This window comes from Pipra filicauda, unplaced genomic scaffold, assembly GCF_003945595.2.
Source record: "Pipra filicauda isolate LSUMZ 115617 unplaced genomic scaffold, ASM394559v2 scaffold33_size4404698_pilon, whole genome shotgun sequence".
NCBI lineage: Eukaryota > Metazoa > Chordata > Aves > Passeriformes > Pipridae > Pipra > Pipra filicauda.
The window spans coordinates 2370731-2385254 of NW_024104465.1; the positions used below are offsets into that span (position 1 = coordinate 2370731).

Here is a 14524-nt window from a genome sequence, read left to right on the forward strand (position 1 = left end):
AGCAGCGAAGGAAGGGCTGCATCGCATCGCCTTCAGCTGACCCAGCATCCCGCGGGGATGGAGCTCTGGAGCTGTGCTGGTTCAAGTCCAGCAGCGACGGCGGCGGCTGCAGCCGCCCTCTGCAGGCACAGGAAAGGGGGAGCGGAGCCCTGCCTGGCCCCCGCAGCGACGATGACACTGCCCCTGGATGGCTTTCAGCAATGAACGCATCCTGCGGCCCCGAGCAGGGCACGGGACGGCCCCGCAGCGCTGCGGGGACTTGTTCCACAGCGCTCACAGCAATCACTGCGTGCCCAGTGGCTCGTGGAAAACAGGAGCTGGGGGTCCAGACCACCCCCTCCATCCAGCACAACCTCCTGCCCCGGCACTCAGCACCTTCCCCCGGGCTTGGGGAGGGCAGCAGGAATATACTGCACTTCACCTTCTTGGGTATAATCCCAAGACTTTCCTAAAATTACACTAATACAGGTAAATCCCACTGGAATTCGCATAACAGGGACTTTGGCAGCCTCCCTGCTCCATGTTAAACGCATCTATTGATCTTCTGCAAGATCACAGCTCAGAAGTGTGATTTAACAAAGCCTTCCTTCGCAACGCTGGGGAACCACACTGACGCAGAAATCAGGAGACATCGGAACAGGACATTTCTCTTACAGAACACAATTTATTTGGCATTTGGATGAAATGTTTCTCACAGCATCTTGGAAAAAAAAAAAAAAAAAAAAAGATAGATTAGTGCCAACCCCAAAGAAGTTAAAACAAAAAACCAGTGTCACAGGGACTCAATTATTATAGTATCAAATTTAAATTCTACATGGTATTTCACAGAATATCAAAATCTTTTTTACACTGCCACAGTTAAGTCCAGTCACAAACCAACTACACAGGAGAAGCCTGCAAGTGCAGCGCTGGCTAAAACGATTTTCCAGAGGAAGGTAAAAAGCAGTGTCTCATTCTCTCACAGCCTCCCAGGCACCCTCAGCCCAACAGGCAGGGTGTGGCACAAGCACGGCCACCTCTGCTGGCATCGACTCCGACCCACTCAGCACTCAAGGTGCACATACCAGAAAATTAAAGCTATGTGGTACCGTAGCAGGCAGGTAATGCTGACTGTTGTTACGAGAAGTGCATCTTTATCACTGAAAGCATCTATTCCAAAGAAACACTTATTTTATTTGGGACTGGGGAACGTCGGAAGCAAACGCATGGACTTCGATTCACCTCCTACGCTCAACCGCTGCAATTTTAGGGTTCAGTTCCCAATTTGAAAGGGAAATTTAAAAGAAATTTCTTTGCATGTTTGTTAGCTAGGGAGAAGAAAGACATTTCAGCAACTGAAAAAAAAAAAAGATGCGCGTTAGGGATTGTATGAGGCAACATTAAAACATCAGTGCTTTGTCGTTGAGAAGTCACATCCGAAAGATAAAAACATGCTCAAAAATAGCTTCAAGTTTGTTTAATACGAGATGGGAAAAGAATGGTAATAATTATTGGTCACAAAAACCCACTTTCTTCCCAAGTGAAACTTGGGAGACGCCTGAACAGGTCATCACAACATCCATGGAGTCAAAGCACCGCCCGACTGCAAGATTCAGCTTTTGGAAAAAAATGTCCACCTACTTCATTCTTCTTCCAGATCAGCGTCCTGCTGTGCATGGATAAAGGAACAATCTGAGGCTCAAACTAAACAGGACTGAACATTACACAGACAAATTTTGTCGCATATTGGAATAACAGTGTTGACCTAGCACAGAACATGACCCTCTGCCCCTCTAACGCTTTAACCCTACAACTCACCTAGTACAGAATCAGGGGCTGCTGTGACACTGTGTACAGAGGCATCACTGACAAACCAGAGTATCTGGGGCTGCTCTTAAGGAACAGCAGAGACCTCATATGGCACCACAGTACATCAAAAGGAGGGGGGAATCTGAGGAGCAGCTTTGTCTGAGGCCACAACGGGAGGTGTGAGCCCTGCTCGGAGCCGAGTGCTGGGATTTCACAACAACTGCGGTCAAGGACATCCCGAGATAAACACACTCCTGGCTCACACACTCTGCTGGGAAACATGGGGCAATGCCATCTCCCTGCTGCGTCTGGAGGGATGTTTAGGATGCATCAGCAGTTAAGAAAAACATCCAGAGATATGAACAGTGGCGGGAGAAAAAAAATCAATCACAAAGTAACTCCAAAGATCTCATCAATCTAATGGCAATCAAAACAGAAAGGTTTTCCTCGGGCAAGCATCAACCCTCTGTAACTGGTGCTCAGGACAAACTGCCTCCCAGTCACCTTGCCAAGGGCAAGGAAGGTTTGCTGAGGAGTCCACTGCTGTCATGGAAACTTAACTCTTCCCCAGTTGGTCCAGAAGTCTGAGTAGTTGGGACGTTTTCCGCTACAAAGGCTCTTACTCCAAGAGAAAGTACTCAAAGTGAAAAAGCTACATTAAAAAGGGAAAAAAATGACAATTTTATTGCCAAATTAGAAGCTCACTGAGAGGTAAACGAGCTGTACTTAGTGAGCTGCTCCATTCAAGGCAGAATTTCCCTTGTTTACAGTTAAGATGAAGAAGGATAGGGGAAAATAGAGAAAATAGCAGCCTACTGCCAATATACAAGTGGGAAAGGCTCAGAAGCAATGGGGAAAATATCACAATGAGGCTTCTACAAAGAAGCCTCCATTTGGAATAGCTACAACCAGGAGCCACCATGAAGTTGCCAGTTGTAACAGAGCTTATTTGCAAATAAAACTCACCACAGAACCAAAAGTAAAATAAAAAAATGTTGAACAGATCCCTGCAGTGTTAGGAGAAGTGTGAGGTAAGGTATCTGTTCACCTCAGCCACAAAACAGCTTCAGAGACCAAGCCAAAAGGCCTTTTGTTATTGCGCTAGGATACTACAAAGAACAAATATTCCACCTGGCTTCAAAAGAAATTGGAAATTTTCTAGTTTGCACTGCTAACAAAATATTTCTCAGGAACAGATTGTAGTAGCATAGACTTTGCATCCTACTTAAGTGTACTCTATCCCAACCTGTCCTACAACAGAGTGTAGCCAGCTTGAGAGAAGTATTAACCCTAGAGCCTAGTTTCTATCTCAGTGCTCAGCTTCACCTAGTGGGATGCAGCACAAAGGTTACTGTCTACAGTATGTATAGATATATATATATGTCACCACCCAGAAACACACACGCACGCACACGCATTCGTACCTATAAAACTAAAGGAAAATCAGTACATACAATGTATAAAACGTATGAATGTGCTCAAAAACGCACAAAACCCGCTTTATTTTCATACTTCAGAAATGCTCGGTAATTTGTACGCATGGTTCTGACCACTGCCATCCATCCACTTCATTGGACCAGGGCTTGGAACGCGGAGGAGGAGGAGGAGGAGACGGTAAGAGATCCCGCGGGGTGGAGCAGCGCTCCTCTCGTTTGGTACCAGTGCTGCTGCAGCCAGTCAGACCGGAGCGCGGGACGCGGGCGGCTCCAGGCGGGGAGGCTTCCCAACAGTGCTTCCTCCCACTCGTGTGCCGGCAGCACACCCAGAGCTGTGATTCACGCTCTCCGACGGAGTCGGGGTTGTTAGCAAGTGTCTGAATGTCAAGGCACCAGACACGATCTCAGTAATGAAACCCACAGTTTTCTGTGCAAAAGGAGTTGAATTGTCAAGACCAATCCCCAAGTACAGTATAAGCCTACAGGCAAGAGAGGGAATAGAAAGTAGCAGCATATTCCACGGGGAAAGAGTCAGCTGCACTGGGAAACTGCAACAGTGGGTTAGGATTTGTCATACAAGTATGACTTCTCATCATTACTAGAAAAATAGATCACATACACACCCCCATGCAGTGTTTTGTTCCTGTCCCTCTAGGCTTGTACCCTTCATAAGGTAACAGGAGACCATTTACAGGGGGCATTCTTTACAAATTCCTTAAAATTCATCTCATCTGCTGACTGTTACAGTAAGTCAAGGAGAAGCAGAGACAAGGGGAGGATGGGAGAAAAAAGTAAATTATTTGTACGCCGAAATCCAAACAAATTTAAAGTCACCTGTCAAGATTATTTCGCACTCATTATCAAAACCAACAGTGCTTGACTTTGGGTTTTGTGAGGGAGTGAATGAATCTTTGTAATCTGTAAATTAACTTAGTTTAAAGAGTTCAATACAAGGGGGAAATTTAAGATGACATATCAGACTGAAGCAAACTGTTTTATTGATTTAAGTACACTAACCTCATTATAAACCCTTGTGGGACCTGGATAAATGGTTTGGGGGGCACGGGGGAAATCTCTAGAACAGGGCTGGCAATTTATGGGACTCAGATAAGGAACAAGTGTCCAATTAGAATTAAACATCATGTATAGTACGTGTTGATCACCGTTTTTAAGTGGTATTTGTAGAACTGCAAAGAAGTGAAATGGAGGGGAGGGAACACACATGCTAAATATAGCATGCAATAAGAAAAGCAAGAACAATGATCTTTTATCCAGGCCAGTCTTGTGCAACTGTTCACTGTAAAGGAGTTAACCTAGAAAGAAAAATACCTCGATCTTCCTTATGGGATTGTAACAAACAGGGGCTTCATACAGTGAACTCAGGCTGCATCAAAGTTAATTGCTCCCCATCTCTTCCCTAAAGTACTATCTAACACACGTGAGGGTTCTACCAAAGGGACATCACACAGAATCAGTTTCCTTCATGGGCCAGAAGTTTACCCAACCATGAGATTTTGCAGGTACCAGCAACAAATAATTGTAATTGCAAATCCCAGTTTTCTTAGTACCCACTCGTCACATATTGTGTAGACCATTCACTCTGCATCCCTATGGTGTTCTGAAACAGCAGTGCAGGTGAAAACCCACATGTGTTTTACACAGTGCAACCCTTGGTGCCCTGTGTTTTGTTGCTCAGGGCCCCCACTCTGCAAAACAGGTCCCCAGCCCCTTCCCCTGCAGTTCCGTCCTCTCTGCTTGAACAGTGACTGCCCCCGCCCTCCTTTTCCATTGTCTGTTCCCTGGATCCTGTGGTATCCAGCCAAATCCAAGTAGCTTTTTTCTGATGTAGATTTTGATTCCTCTCAGGTTAAGAAAAAAAACAAAACAACAAAAAACCAAAAACCAAACTACCCATACTTTTTACCTCCTTAGAAGTCAAAGGAATTTTCTGCTCTCTTTTCCATAGCCAATGGAAAAAAAAAAGAGCAGTTATACAAGTCCATATTTACAGGACAAGTTGATTAGTGAGTGAATAACGACAGCCAAAAAAACGAGAGGCACGATCCTAAACTAGAACATAAAAGCAGTGTCTGAAAAACAAAGTGGAGATTCCTTCTGAAGTTCGAACCACGGATTAGTGTTTGTCTGTGCAAACAGTTGCTAAAACTCTGACCAGTGATGGGCGTTTCGCTCCTCTATACAATGGTGTTGAGGGAACAGTGGCTGTGATGGTTGCCCGTAAGAGTTTCTGCCGGTGTGTTCTCATTTAGTGGGGTGTCAGGAGGGACAAGAAAGGTGCTGCTGTCAGCAGAGTCTTCCAGCTCCACTGGAGAAGGACCAACTGAGGGAGGAAGCGACCCCTCTGTAAGCTGTGGGGATACATCACAGTTTCCTAGTGATGGAGGACTGGTTTGCACAGTCTGAGAGAGAACTCCATCTGTAAAGGACAGAAAACAAGCAGAATCAGAACGTGAAGTACAACATTTCACACTCCCAAATAGATTTACGATCTGTATTTCTGGAAGCTCTGAGTTTTTCCTGGTTTTGCGCTAATGCACAACAAGATGAGACTGCAAAAGAGGAAAATGGTGTAGCGAAAATAAAACTTCGACATATAAATAAGATGCTTGCACTAATCAGGCTCACTTATCTTGTGAAATACGCTGCTATAAAATCCCAAATTGGAATGATTTCTACAGTATGTGAATATCACAGCTGCAAAACTGAAGAGCACTGGGTGAATCATTAGAAAGTGGTATTTTTGGTCAATTTTTGGGGGGCGTGGGTGGGGGAAGCAGGGAGGAGAGAAGACACTGGATATATTTTGTTCAAAATCTCTTGTACTTGACATTTGTTCTAGTTCTTAATATTAATCTCTATAGACCCATCTTCAACAGGCCACAAATTGTAACAGCATAGTGGAAAAAAGAAAGCTAACCAGGTTACCCATCCAAGGTAAGGCTTGAAAATGGGTAAGGTCTAAGAGGTAAACTGTTTGCAGATTGGATTCCACTTCTAATTTAGGTGATCCAAAGAACCTTTGTGAAAGGTTAATGATACACTTTAACAAAAGACTTTTCCATCACAAAAATTGGAGATTTTATTTAAAGTGTATTTTCCCATCACAATTGCTGAAACACATCATCATAGTTTAAAAAATAAAAATCTATCCTCTAGCCAAAATTAACAAGTGGAAGGAAAGAGAAAATGATTGCCTGCGTACCTGGAGTGGAACAAAGGATGCTGTCTGGATTGACAGAAGCCTCATAAGGAGGAGGTGGGTCATCTGGGTGTTGAATATCTGGATACTTGTAAGCAGTGTAGGGTGGAGGTGGGTCATGGAAATGAAATGCTCCACCTTCCCCATCGTCTGAAAGATGCAGTGGAGTAAGGCCAGTTCCAAAACCATCGGGACCATAATCGAAGCCAGGCATCCTGCGGCCCAAGTTAAAATGGTGCACTATTTCAAGAGAAGAAAAAGGAGTCAGTGACTTTATCTCGTGCTTTCTTCTTCAGTTTAAGTCAGATCTCAACACCTTTTTCCACTCTTCACACCCAAGGAACTCATGTCTCCCGAAGACCTAAAAAAGTCTACATAACCCATACAAGTCAACTTGCTGCAGTTAACAACCATACCCAGACCCACCTGCTCCCAGTCTGTTTGTCCTGCATTACATCTAAATTTGACTCTAACCTCTTCAAAATATGGACACCACTCACACAGAAGATATTTCAGACTTGGACCGCATACAAATAAAAAAAAATATCTTTCCATTAACCAATAAAAGTTCAAGTTTGGAGACCCTACCAAGACACGCACCCAGGCACAGTCAAGCAAGAGCAGGACATTTCTCACCTCTATGTACATCAACCTGCCAATAATGAGCATGAGGCACAAGGTTGGTACTCACAGTTTGCTCCAATCAAGGACTCTATGCGCTCTCTCCGCCTCTGGCGCAGCCGGTGGACCATGAAAAGCAGCAGAGAGAGGATGAGGAAGGAGGAGATGCAGCTCACGATCAGACGCATTCCCCCGGCCATGGAGTCAAACAAGCTGTTGCCATCTGTTACATAAAACATATGAAAGCAGCCTGTTATTTTTGTTCAAGACTCATCTTCCTTGATGATCTTCTGTCAGTAGTGGAGAGATAAATGCAGAGTGGGGATTCATTAGCCTGGTTTAACACTTTTCTGTATTTCAAATATATAAGAAAATCATGAATCATCATGTGATTTATCTTTTTACTGCAAGAAGATCTAAAAGTTTCTAAGAATATCTTCCTCAGCAAAAGGGACAGAATGGTGAAGGTTTCAGGTCTCTGAAAATGGGAAAAAGAAGAGGTTAATGGCATTTTGCACATCCATTTGTTTCCCTGGCATGGTTGATGAAGTTACACTGAAGAGGAAAGCAAGCCTGAAAGCTTTGGGAAAGGCCTGAGAACTGGCATATTGGCACACTACATGACTTCTGGACTCGTTAACTTTTACATTTCCAACAACAAAATCTCTAAACATTGTCATTATCACCAAGATGTGCCCACCTAAATTCCATGTGCCATTGGTACATTCTTTAGCACCACTAAGGGATAGAAACTAAAAATACCTTCAAAAAGTGAATCAATGTGATAATCATCTTTCAGAAACTGAAGAGATGAGGGTGAACGAGAATTAAACCTTTTCCTGGAGTCATACTGAAAGCAAGTGGAAAAACAAGAAACAGACCCAGCAGCTTAGAACTTGGAGAGCTCTATCCCACTGCTAAGCAGATTCACACTTGGAAGGATGTTGTGAGCAAATCACCACTGTTCTCCCAGTACCAGGCATGAGAGGAATTAATTTTTCACAGTTCAACTAATTACACTTGGTTATGCCTAAGCAGCACATGCACACACAGACACTCTGCACAAAAGAATGACCTAAAGGCGACCGTGCTGCGTTCTTTGCACCAACTTATCATTAAAGGGTTCTGAATGAGAAATGCACCCAGGTTTGCTGTGGGTAAGAAACGGATGAGGTGGCTGCACAATCTGGTCACCTCCTGCTGCAGGACACAAGCACTGCAGGTATGATCCCTCTTCCCAGCCAATGCACTGCCACCCCACTTCCCAGAGGAACCAGCCAGATCTGCGCCACCTCTCCTTGCCTGCACCCACTCCAGCTGCAAGAGCTCCCTCCATACTTCTCCTTTCACTAAGAGCAAGTAAGTTTTATCAAGATTTCTTAAAAAAGAATGCTAAAAGCCTCACAGCAGTTCTAAGTGCTGGTGTGCTAGTAACAGAAAAATCCACCTAATGTACCACAGATACAGTACAAGGCTAGCAGGCTGCTATTTATTATGTCATACATTCCTGGCAACAAGAAATTAATTTAATAGTCCACTACAGACAGAATTTGAACATTGCACCCTCTCAAATCTGGCTGTGCAGTACAAAAGCCTGTGTGCTGTCAAACCTTTCAGCAACTATGGTTGTCAGAGTTTCAGCTGAGGCAGTCACACACCTACCAACCAAGACACCCTCCTGAACACCAGACCTGCCCTTGTTCCTCCTCCATCTTATGGCAATGCCAGCTTCGTGATCCTCATAAATTATTTAAGGCTGTTAATAGCACTAAAGGGACTTCAGTAAGAAGTCACTTTACACTCGTAGGTGTAGAGGCCCAGAGAAGCTGGCTTTGGTCACAGGACGGACTGCAGTGGCGCATCCCCCACTCCCAGGCCACACTGTGATCTGAGAAATGCTCATTAGGCCTCAGCCTTGACGAACTGCACTTAGACTAAGCCACTCTTGAGCTTATCAGAAACACTGTCTGCTCCCAGGAACTAAAAGGTGTCTAATGAACACCTCTTTTTAAGAACAGCCTCAGAAACTTGTTTTTCTTGCCAGAACAACAACCCAAATGGAATAATATTTTTGTTACTGAACCTTCAAAGAAAGTTTCCAACTCAGACTGTGGTCAGGATGGAAAATTACTGACTAAAGCCCACTCTCTAAAGACCCTACAAACAGCAGTCCAAGATGAAATCCTTTTGAGCTCTTGATTCCCAGATGATAAGGGGCTAATGTGTATGTCTCAAACACTGATAACTGGATGGTTGTGGAGCCAACCAAGGACTGTTAGTAATAACAGACAGGAATTGCTGGTAATAACCAAGGACTATTGGTATTAACATGCTGTGAGAAAGAACAAGATTTGGCTGGAGAAGGGGGGAAGGTGGAAATAGGGCAGCACTTCTCTGAGAGGAAGAGCCACAACACAGCACAGTGCTGGATTGATGCTGAAACCAGTACCAACATCCCCTTAGCTGTATCAACGCTGGAACCAGGACTGGTGATCTTTCTCTCTTTCCTTTCTTTAGTTTCTCTTTTTTTCTTTTTCCTCTCTCTTTTCCTTTCTTTCTTTAATTCATCTCTCCCTCTTTAATTCCTCTCTTGCCTTTCACCCTACCCCTTTATCCAAAACCCCCTGCTGGGTGTTTATATAGTAGGACAGGGACTAACACACCAATTTCCCTGCCAAGTGTGTAATTTACTAATAAAACTTTCTGATTGTTTGTGGACCCTCTGACTTCTGTCATTCCTTTGGACCAAAGACCACTACAAATCTTAGGTGCTTCCTTCCCCTCAGGGGTGGGTTGTCACATTTAGGCGAGCCTGACTTCTATATTTCTTTAGACCTGACTTCTATATGTCTTTAGACCAGCTACAACTGCAATTCTTGGACCTTCTGGGGCGTTGTGGGCCTCTGTCACACTGCTCCTAACGTTCAACAACAACAAAAAGACAAAGACCCACCTTGTACAAAACAAGATCTATATCATCACAGAGATTTCCAACCCAAAAAAATACAAATAGATTATTTCAGAAAAGCTGTTTCTACGCTCAGTACAGTATTAGTACTCTCTAACTGCACCAGTTTAGTCACTAGAATAGGTTCTGCACACCAGTTCTTTCCAAGTATTTTATCTCTTCTATTACCTTTTCACAAATAGGAGTTGTAGGTCTGTCTAAACAAGAGCCACGAAAGAAAAGTTATTTTCTACCACATCCATGGAGCAGCAATAGACAGACTACCTCAGTTCCAGCATTAGTATATGAAAGATACTCCTCTGCTATTTATCTTCCACTAAATGAGGAGAAGCATCTTTCAGGAGAGTATAGCTGCGATTGCTTGGCTTACTCTTACCACTGAAAAACCCCCCTACTACCAAGTCCTTGAGTAATATTCGTTATCCACTTGTAATCACTGCTCACCCACTCACACTGCGAGAGCTGATTACCTGCCAACCCAACAGCAGGATTTATTTCCCCCGGTCTCTCCTTGGGTGATTAATTTACTTACTGTTGAACAGTAAACTGTTTTCTTTCCTTTGCAACAGAGCTCAGGGGAGATATATGAAAGAACTGGACAGAGGTAAATACACTCTGATTAAAGAAAGTAATTCATTAATTTTCGTCACCTGGAATAGTCATTTATAAACATCCAGAAGGAAAACTGAAATGTTTCCTTTAAAAATTTCAGTGTTTATCACTAGCTGAAGTAACTTCATTATGAAGGAAGTTGGAGGACTGCTTGATAATTCCTCTCTCAAAAACTAAGTTACTAAAAAAACCACCAGAACACTTCAAGCAAGAGTATAATGAAACAGTCTCATTTAGCATCAGTACAGAAGGAAGAGCTTAAGGATGAGAAAGGATGTGGTAAAATACACTCTTCAAATCAGTATTCATCAATAGTTAAGACCCACAGGAATAAGTAAGGATTAAAGAACACGGCACGAGGTTATCCCAGGTCATCTTATCCTGTGTGCTGGATGCTTTGCTGACACTGTTCCTGAAGATAAAAAAAGTGAAGCCTAAGTCTTAGCTCAGCTGATAAGAGTGGGAGGAAGACTCCTGCTTTTCCCCCCACTCTTTCACCGACCGACCTGCAACACAAGCTATGAACATCTGCTGAGCTTAACCCTCAGAACAAACGTAAATGACACAAGGAGGAGCCAGTGGCCTTTAATGATTAACTGCTCTAGTTAAGACCAATAAGAAAGACTGCAAATGTGGAAGTCAATAAGCAAATCTGAAATTTGTAACAGATTGAAACAGAAGCCCCTGATGGGAACAGCTGACCTTGTGTTTTCCACAGGAATTCAGAACAATAGTTTCTTAGCGCACTCAGATAAGATTAGATTCTTTTAAAATACCAAAAAATAACGGTATCACAGAATGGCTGAAGTTGAAAGGAACATCCTGAGATCACCTAGTCCAACCCCTGCTCAAGTAGCATCAGCTAGAGCAGGTTGCCCAGGACAGAGTTCAGTCAGGCACTGAATATCCCACAGATGGAGATTCCACAAGCAATCTGCTCCAGTATTTGACCACCCCCACAGCAAATTCCATGTAAGCCATGTTTCTTTTTTCAAGTCTCTTTACAGAAAAATAAGCCCCCAAAATCCACACCACTAAATGGTGACTGACAAACAATTCAAAGTCAACTGAAGACTTAACAGATCCAAAACAAGAAGCTGCACTGATATGCCAAATCCAATAAGCAGAGTTGTATGTCCTGATAATTGTTGAAACTTACACAGTTTAAAAACTCTGCTTCCCCCATGATCCCTCCATGCGAACTTCCACTCACATAAATGCTCACAATCAGAAAAAGATGCTTAATTAGTGCTCAAGAGAAAAGTGCTTCCTTTTCACAACAACTAAACATGACAAAGGAATTGTGCAAGACGCTGTACTAATAACCCACAGTACTATCAATCTCCATACTGAAAATAAGCTCCTGTTTCTCCTTTCTAAGTAGCATCAAGGATAACAAATTTTTACCAGCCACAGCCTGAAGCGTTTCCCTTCCTATGATTTGAGATCTTCCCCCACAGGGCAGCTGTACCCAACCATATCAAGGCACTGCAAGGATGCATCATTTCAAACAAAGTTACACCCAAACATAACCAAGTGGAGCACTCAATTGTTTTTTTTCTTGACAACACTGCAGCAGTCAACTCTTACCTGGGTCTAGACAGGTGAACTTGCAGCACTCCTTCGGGTCCTTGCGGTACTGCTGACACCCCTGGGGCCGCTCACACAGAGCGGCCACGCACATCTCAGGCTCACCGTTGTGACACGTGCAGCTCAAACAGGGATCGTTCCCTTTTGGGGTGAAATAGTATCCTTCATCGACAATGTTGTCTTTGATATCAACACAAGTCTGGCCTACAACAGAAAGGCACATCGGCATCGATGGAATCCAGTTTATTCTGTTGCGTTAAGTGACTTGTAAGCATAAGCAGACCACCAGTTAAAATCCATGCCTTCACCTTACAGCAACTTTGAAAAGGGATCTCCAAGGAGCGGGGAAGATAATGGATAGTCTGGAGGCACACAGGGATGATTTACTGCTCAAAACTGACAAGCTGAGTTTCAGGTATTTAATGGAACTGACACACTTTCAGGCATCCTCTCCAAGACAAAGGAAAGTAAGTGGTCTGAGAAGTTTAACCTTCACTGCCAAAGCCTTCTGCAGCTCCCTTCCTCTCTCCTGGTACTTAGGAAAAGATGGATCTTCTCTGGACCAAACCTGAAGGACACTTAAAACAGGCCAGGCCTAAAGAAGGAAGCCAGGCAGTAGTACTACCCCTGTCCTAGTAGCATCTTGATCCCTGCCCAGCTGCCTTCTGCCCACTGTCCTAAAGGCAGGTACCAAAACCAGAGCGAGGGAACAAACACAGTGCTGGCACATGTCAGCTGGAGCAGCTGCTCAGGGAGGATGGCCTGTCCCCTCCACCCTATGCATGGGTCAGCTGGGAAGTTCAGGCTGGAAGGGACCTGAGGAGGCCTCCAGTTCCAATTTCCTGATCAAAGCAGGGTCAGCTATGACATCCCAATGGGTTTTATCTAATCTGGTCATAAAAACCTCTGAAGACAGAGGCTGCACAACCACCCCAGGAGTCAGCTGCACTCCTGACGACCCTCACAATTAAACAGCTTCTCTCCTTCTTGCAATGAAGCACCATCTAGATCAGGTACTGTTTAAGACTACCTGATAATCCTGTCAATACTTCTGTTGGAATTGAGGCTTTTGGAGTACAGAAATTCAATATAAAGTGAAAAAAAATGGCTTTTCTTCTTTAAGTCAGTAAACTCCACTTGTCTTTTCTCCTCTAGTTCCACTAACTGTCTGGAAAGAATTCAAGAGAATCTTCTATATTCAAAATAAACCAGAAACAAGTGTTTCCTCATTTTAATGTGAAATTAATAATTTAAGGGTGATGCTTACTAATAAGGTGCTTTTTAAAAATTTTTTTCCCCCCAAGTATACTTTATTTTAGGGCTGATACTGCAGCTTAACAATTTTTTAGTGAAACTCTGTACTGTGTGACAGCCACACATGACAATGCTCTTATTTATTAAAACCAAGCAGAAACGTAATTCCACCCTTTCATTTGTTTTTTTTAATTCACTGGGCAAAGGTCGGAAAGGATAATGAAAAAATTTCCACGTGTTTGTTACATGCATATTTAAACACACAACACAGTTGATACTGAACCAAAACCAACTTACTCCTTTTGCAGAGGAATGAAGATTTCTCATAGCAGTTTTTAGCATGCCAGCTGTGTAAACCATTGTGCCGGAAGGTAGGATAATGGAAACACTGAAGCTGGGCACAAAGAACGTTTTCCTTTTCAGGCATAGCCGTACCAGAGGTGGGGTCAGGGGGTAAAAACACTTCTGAAGAGCCTGCAAAAAGATACACTGGCATAAGCAGCCTGTGGGTATACAAAGCTTTAGAAAGGCTCTGTAATGTCACTCATTCCATGCACACCACGGCTGCTGCCCTCCAGCTCCAGCTTCCATTAGCAACACTGCTCCAGGGAAGGCAAACAGCTGGGGGGAAAGGGGTGACTCACAGAGAAAAGAGGCTGCTGTTTTCAAAGGACTGGGTAATTCTGTCACTCTGAACCAGGAGAAGTGATATCCTGGTATCTTCACAAGTGCTGCTTTCCAGAGTCCCACGGGGTTTGCCTGACAACAGTTACGCATCTTCAAACCACGCTGAGTTTGGAGTGCCTGGCACTCCAAGCACCCACTGGCGCTTCCAAAGATGCCTGTGCATCCACCTGTGCTCCCCCCATCTCCTGTTGCTCATTCCAAGTGCCCTAGCTGCACCTGGGGCATCCACTGTTTGCTCCTTCCAACTCACGTTAGCAAACAGTATTGTGGTGGGTTCCAAACACTGCAAAGGGTGTTGATTACTTTTTTTGAGGACACATGTTTCACATGTTCCAATAATAAATCAAA

The 14524-nt window shown here is 43.8% G+C and overlaps 1 protein-coding gene across 3 annotated transcripts in view; it reads right to left on the minus strand.

Annotated features, from left to right (window-relative positions):
• Positions 1–3250: 3250 nt before the first annotated feature.
• DGCR2 (DiGeorge syndrome critical region gene 2) overlaps positions 3251–14524 on the minus strand; it is a 44395-nt gene continuing 33121 nt past the window's right edge. For 2 of the 3 annotated variants that reach the window (XM_027714294.2, XM_027714292.2), the window contains 5 exons: positions 13787–13963; positions 12236–12439; positions 7136–7288; positions 6448–6684; positions 3251–5661 (listed from right to left, as the gene is read on the minus strand). In XM_027714294.2, coding sequence (XP_027570095.1) covers positions 5420–5661; positions 6448–6684; positions 7136–7288; positions 12236–12439; positions 13787–13963 — 1013 coding nt within the window. In that variant the 3' untranslated portion in view covers positions 3251–5419. The remainder of the gene's footprint in view (positions 5662–6447; positions 6685–7135; positions 7289–12235; positions 12440–13786; positions 13964–14524) is intronic. The other variant, XM_027714293.2, reaches the window with a different exon arrangement.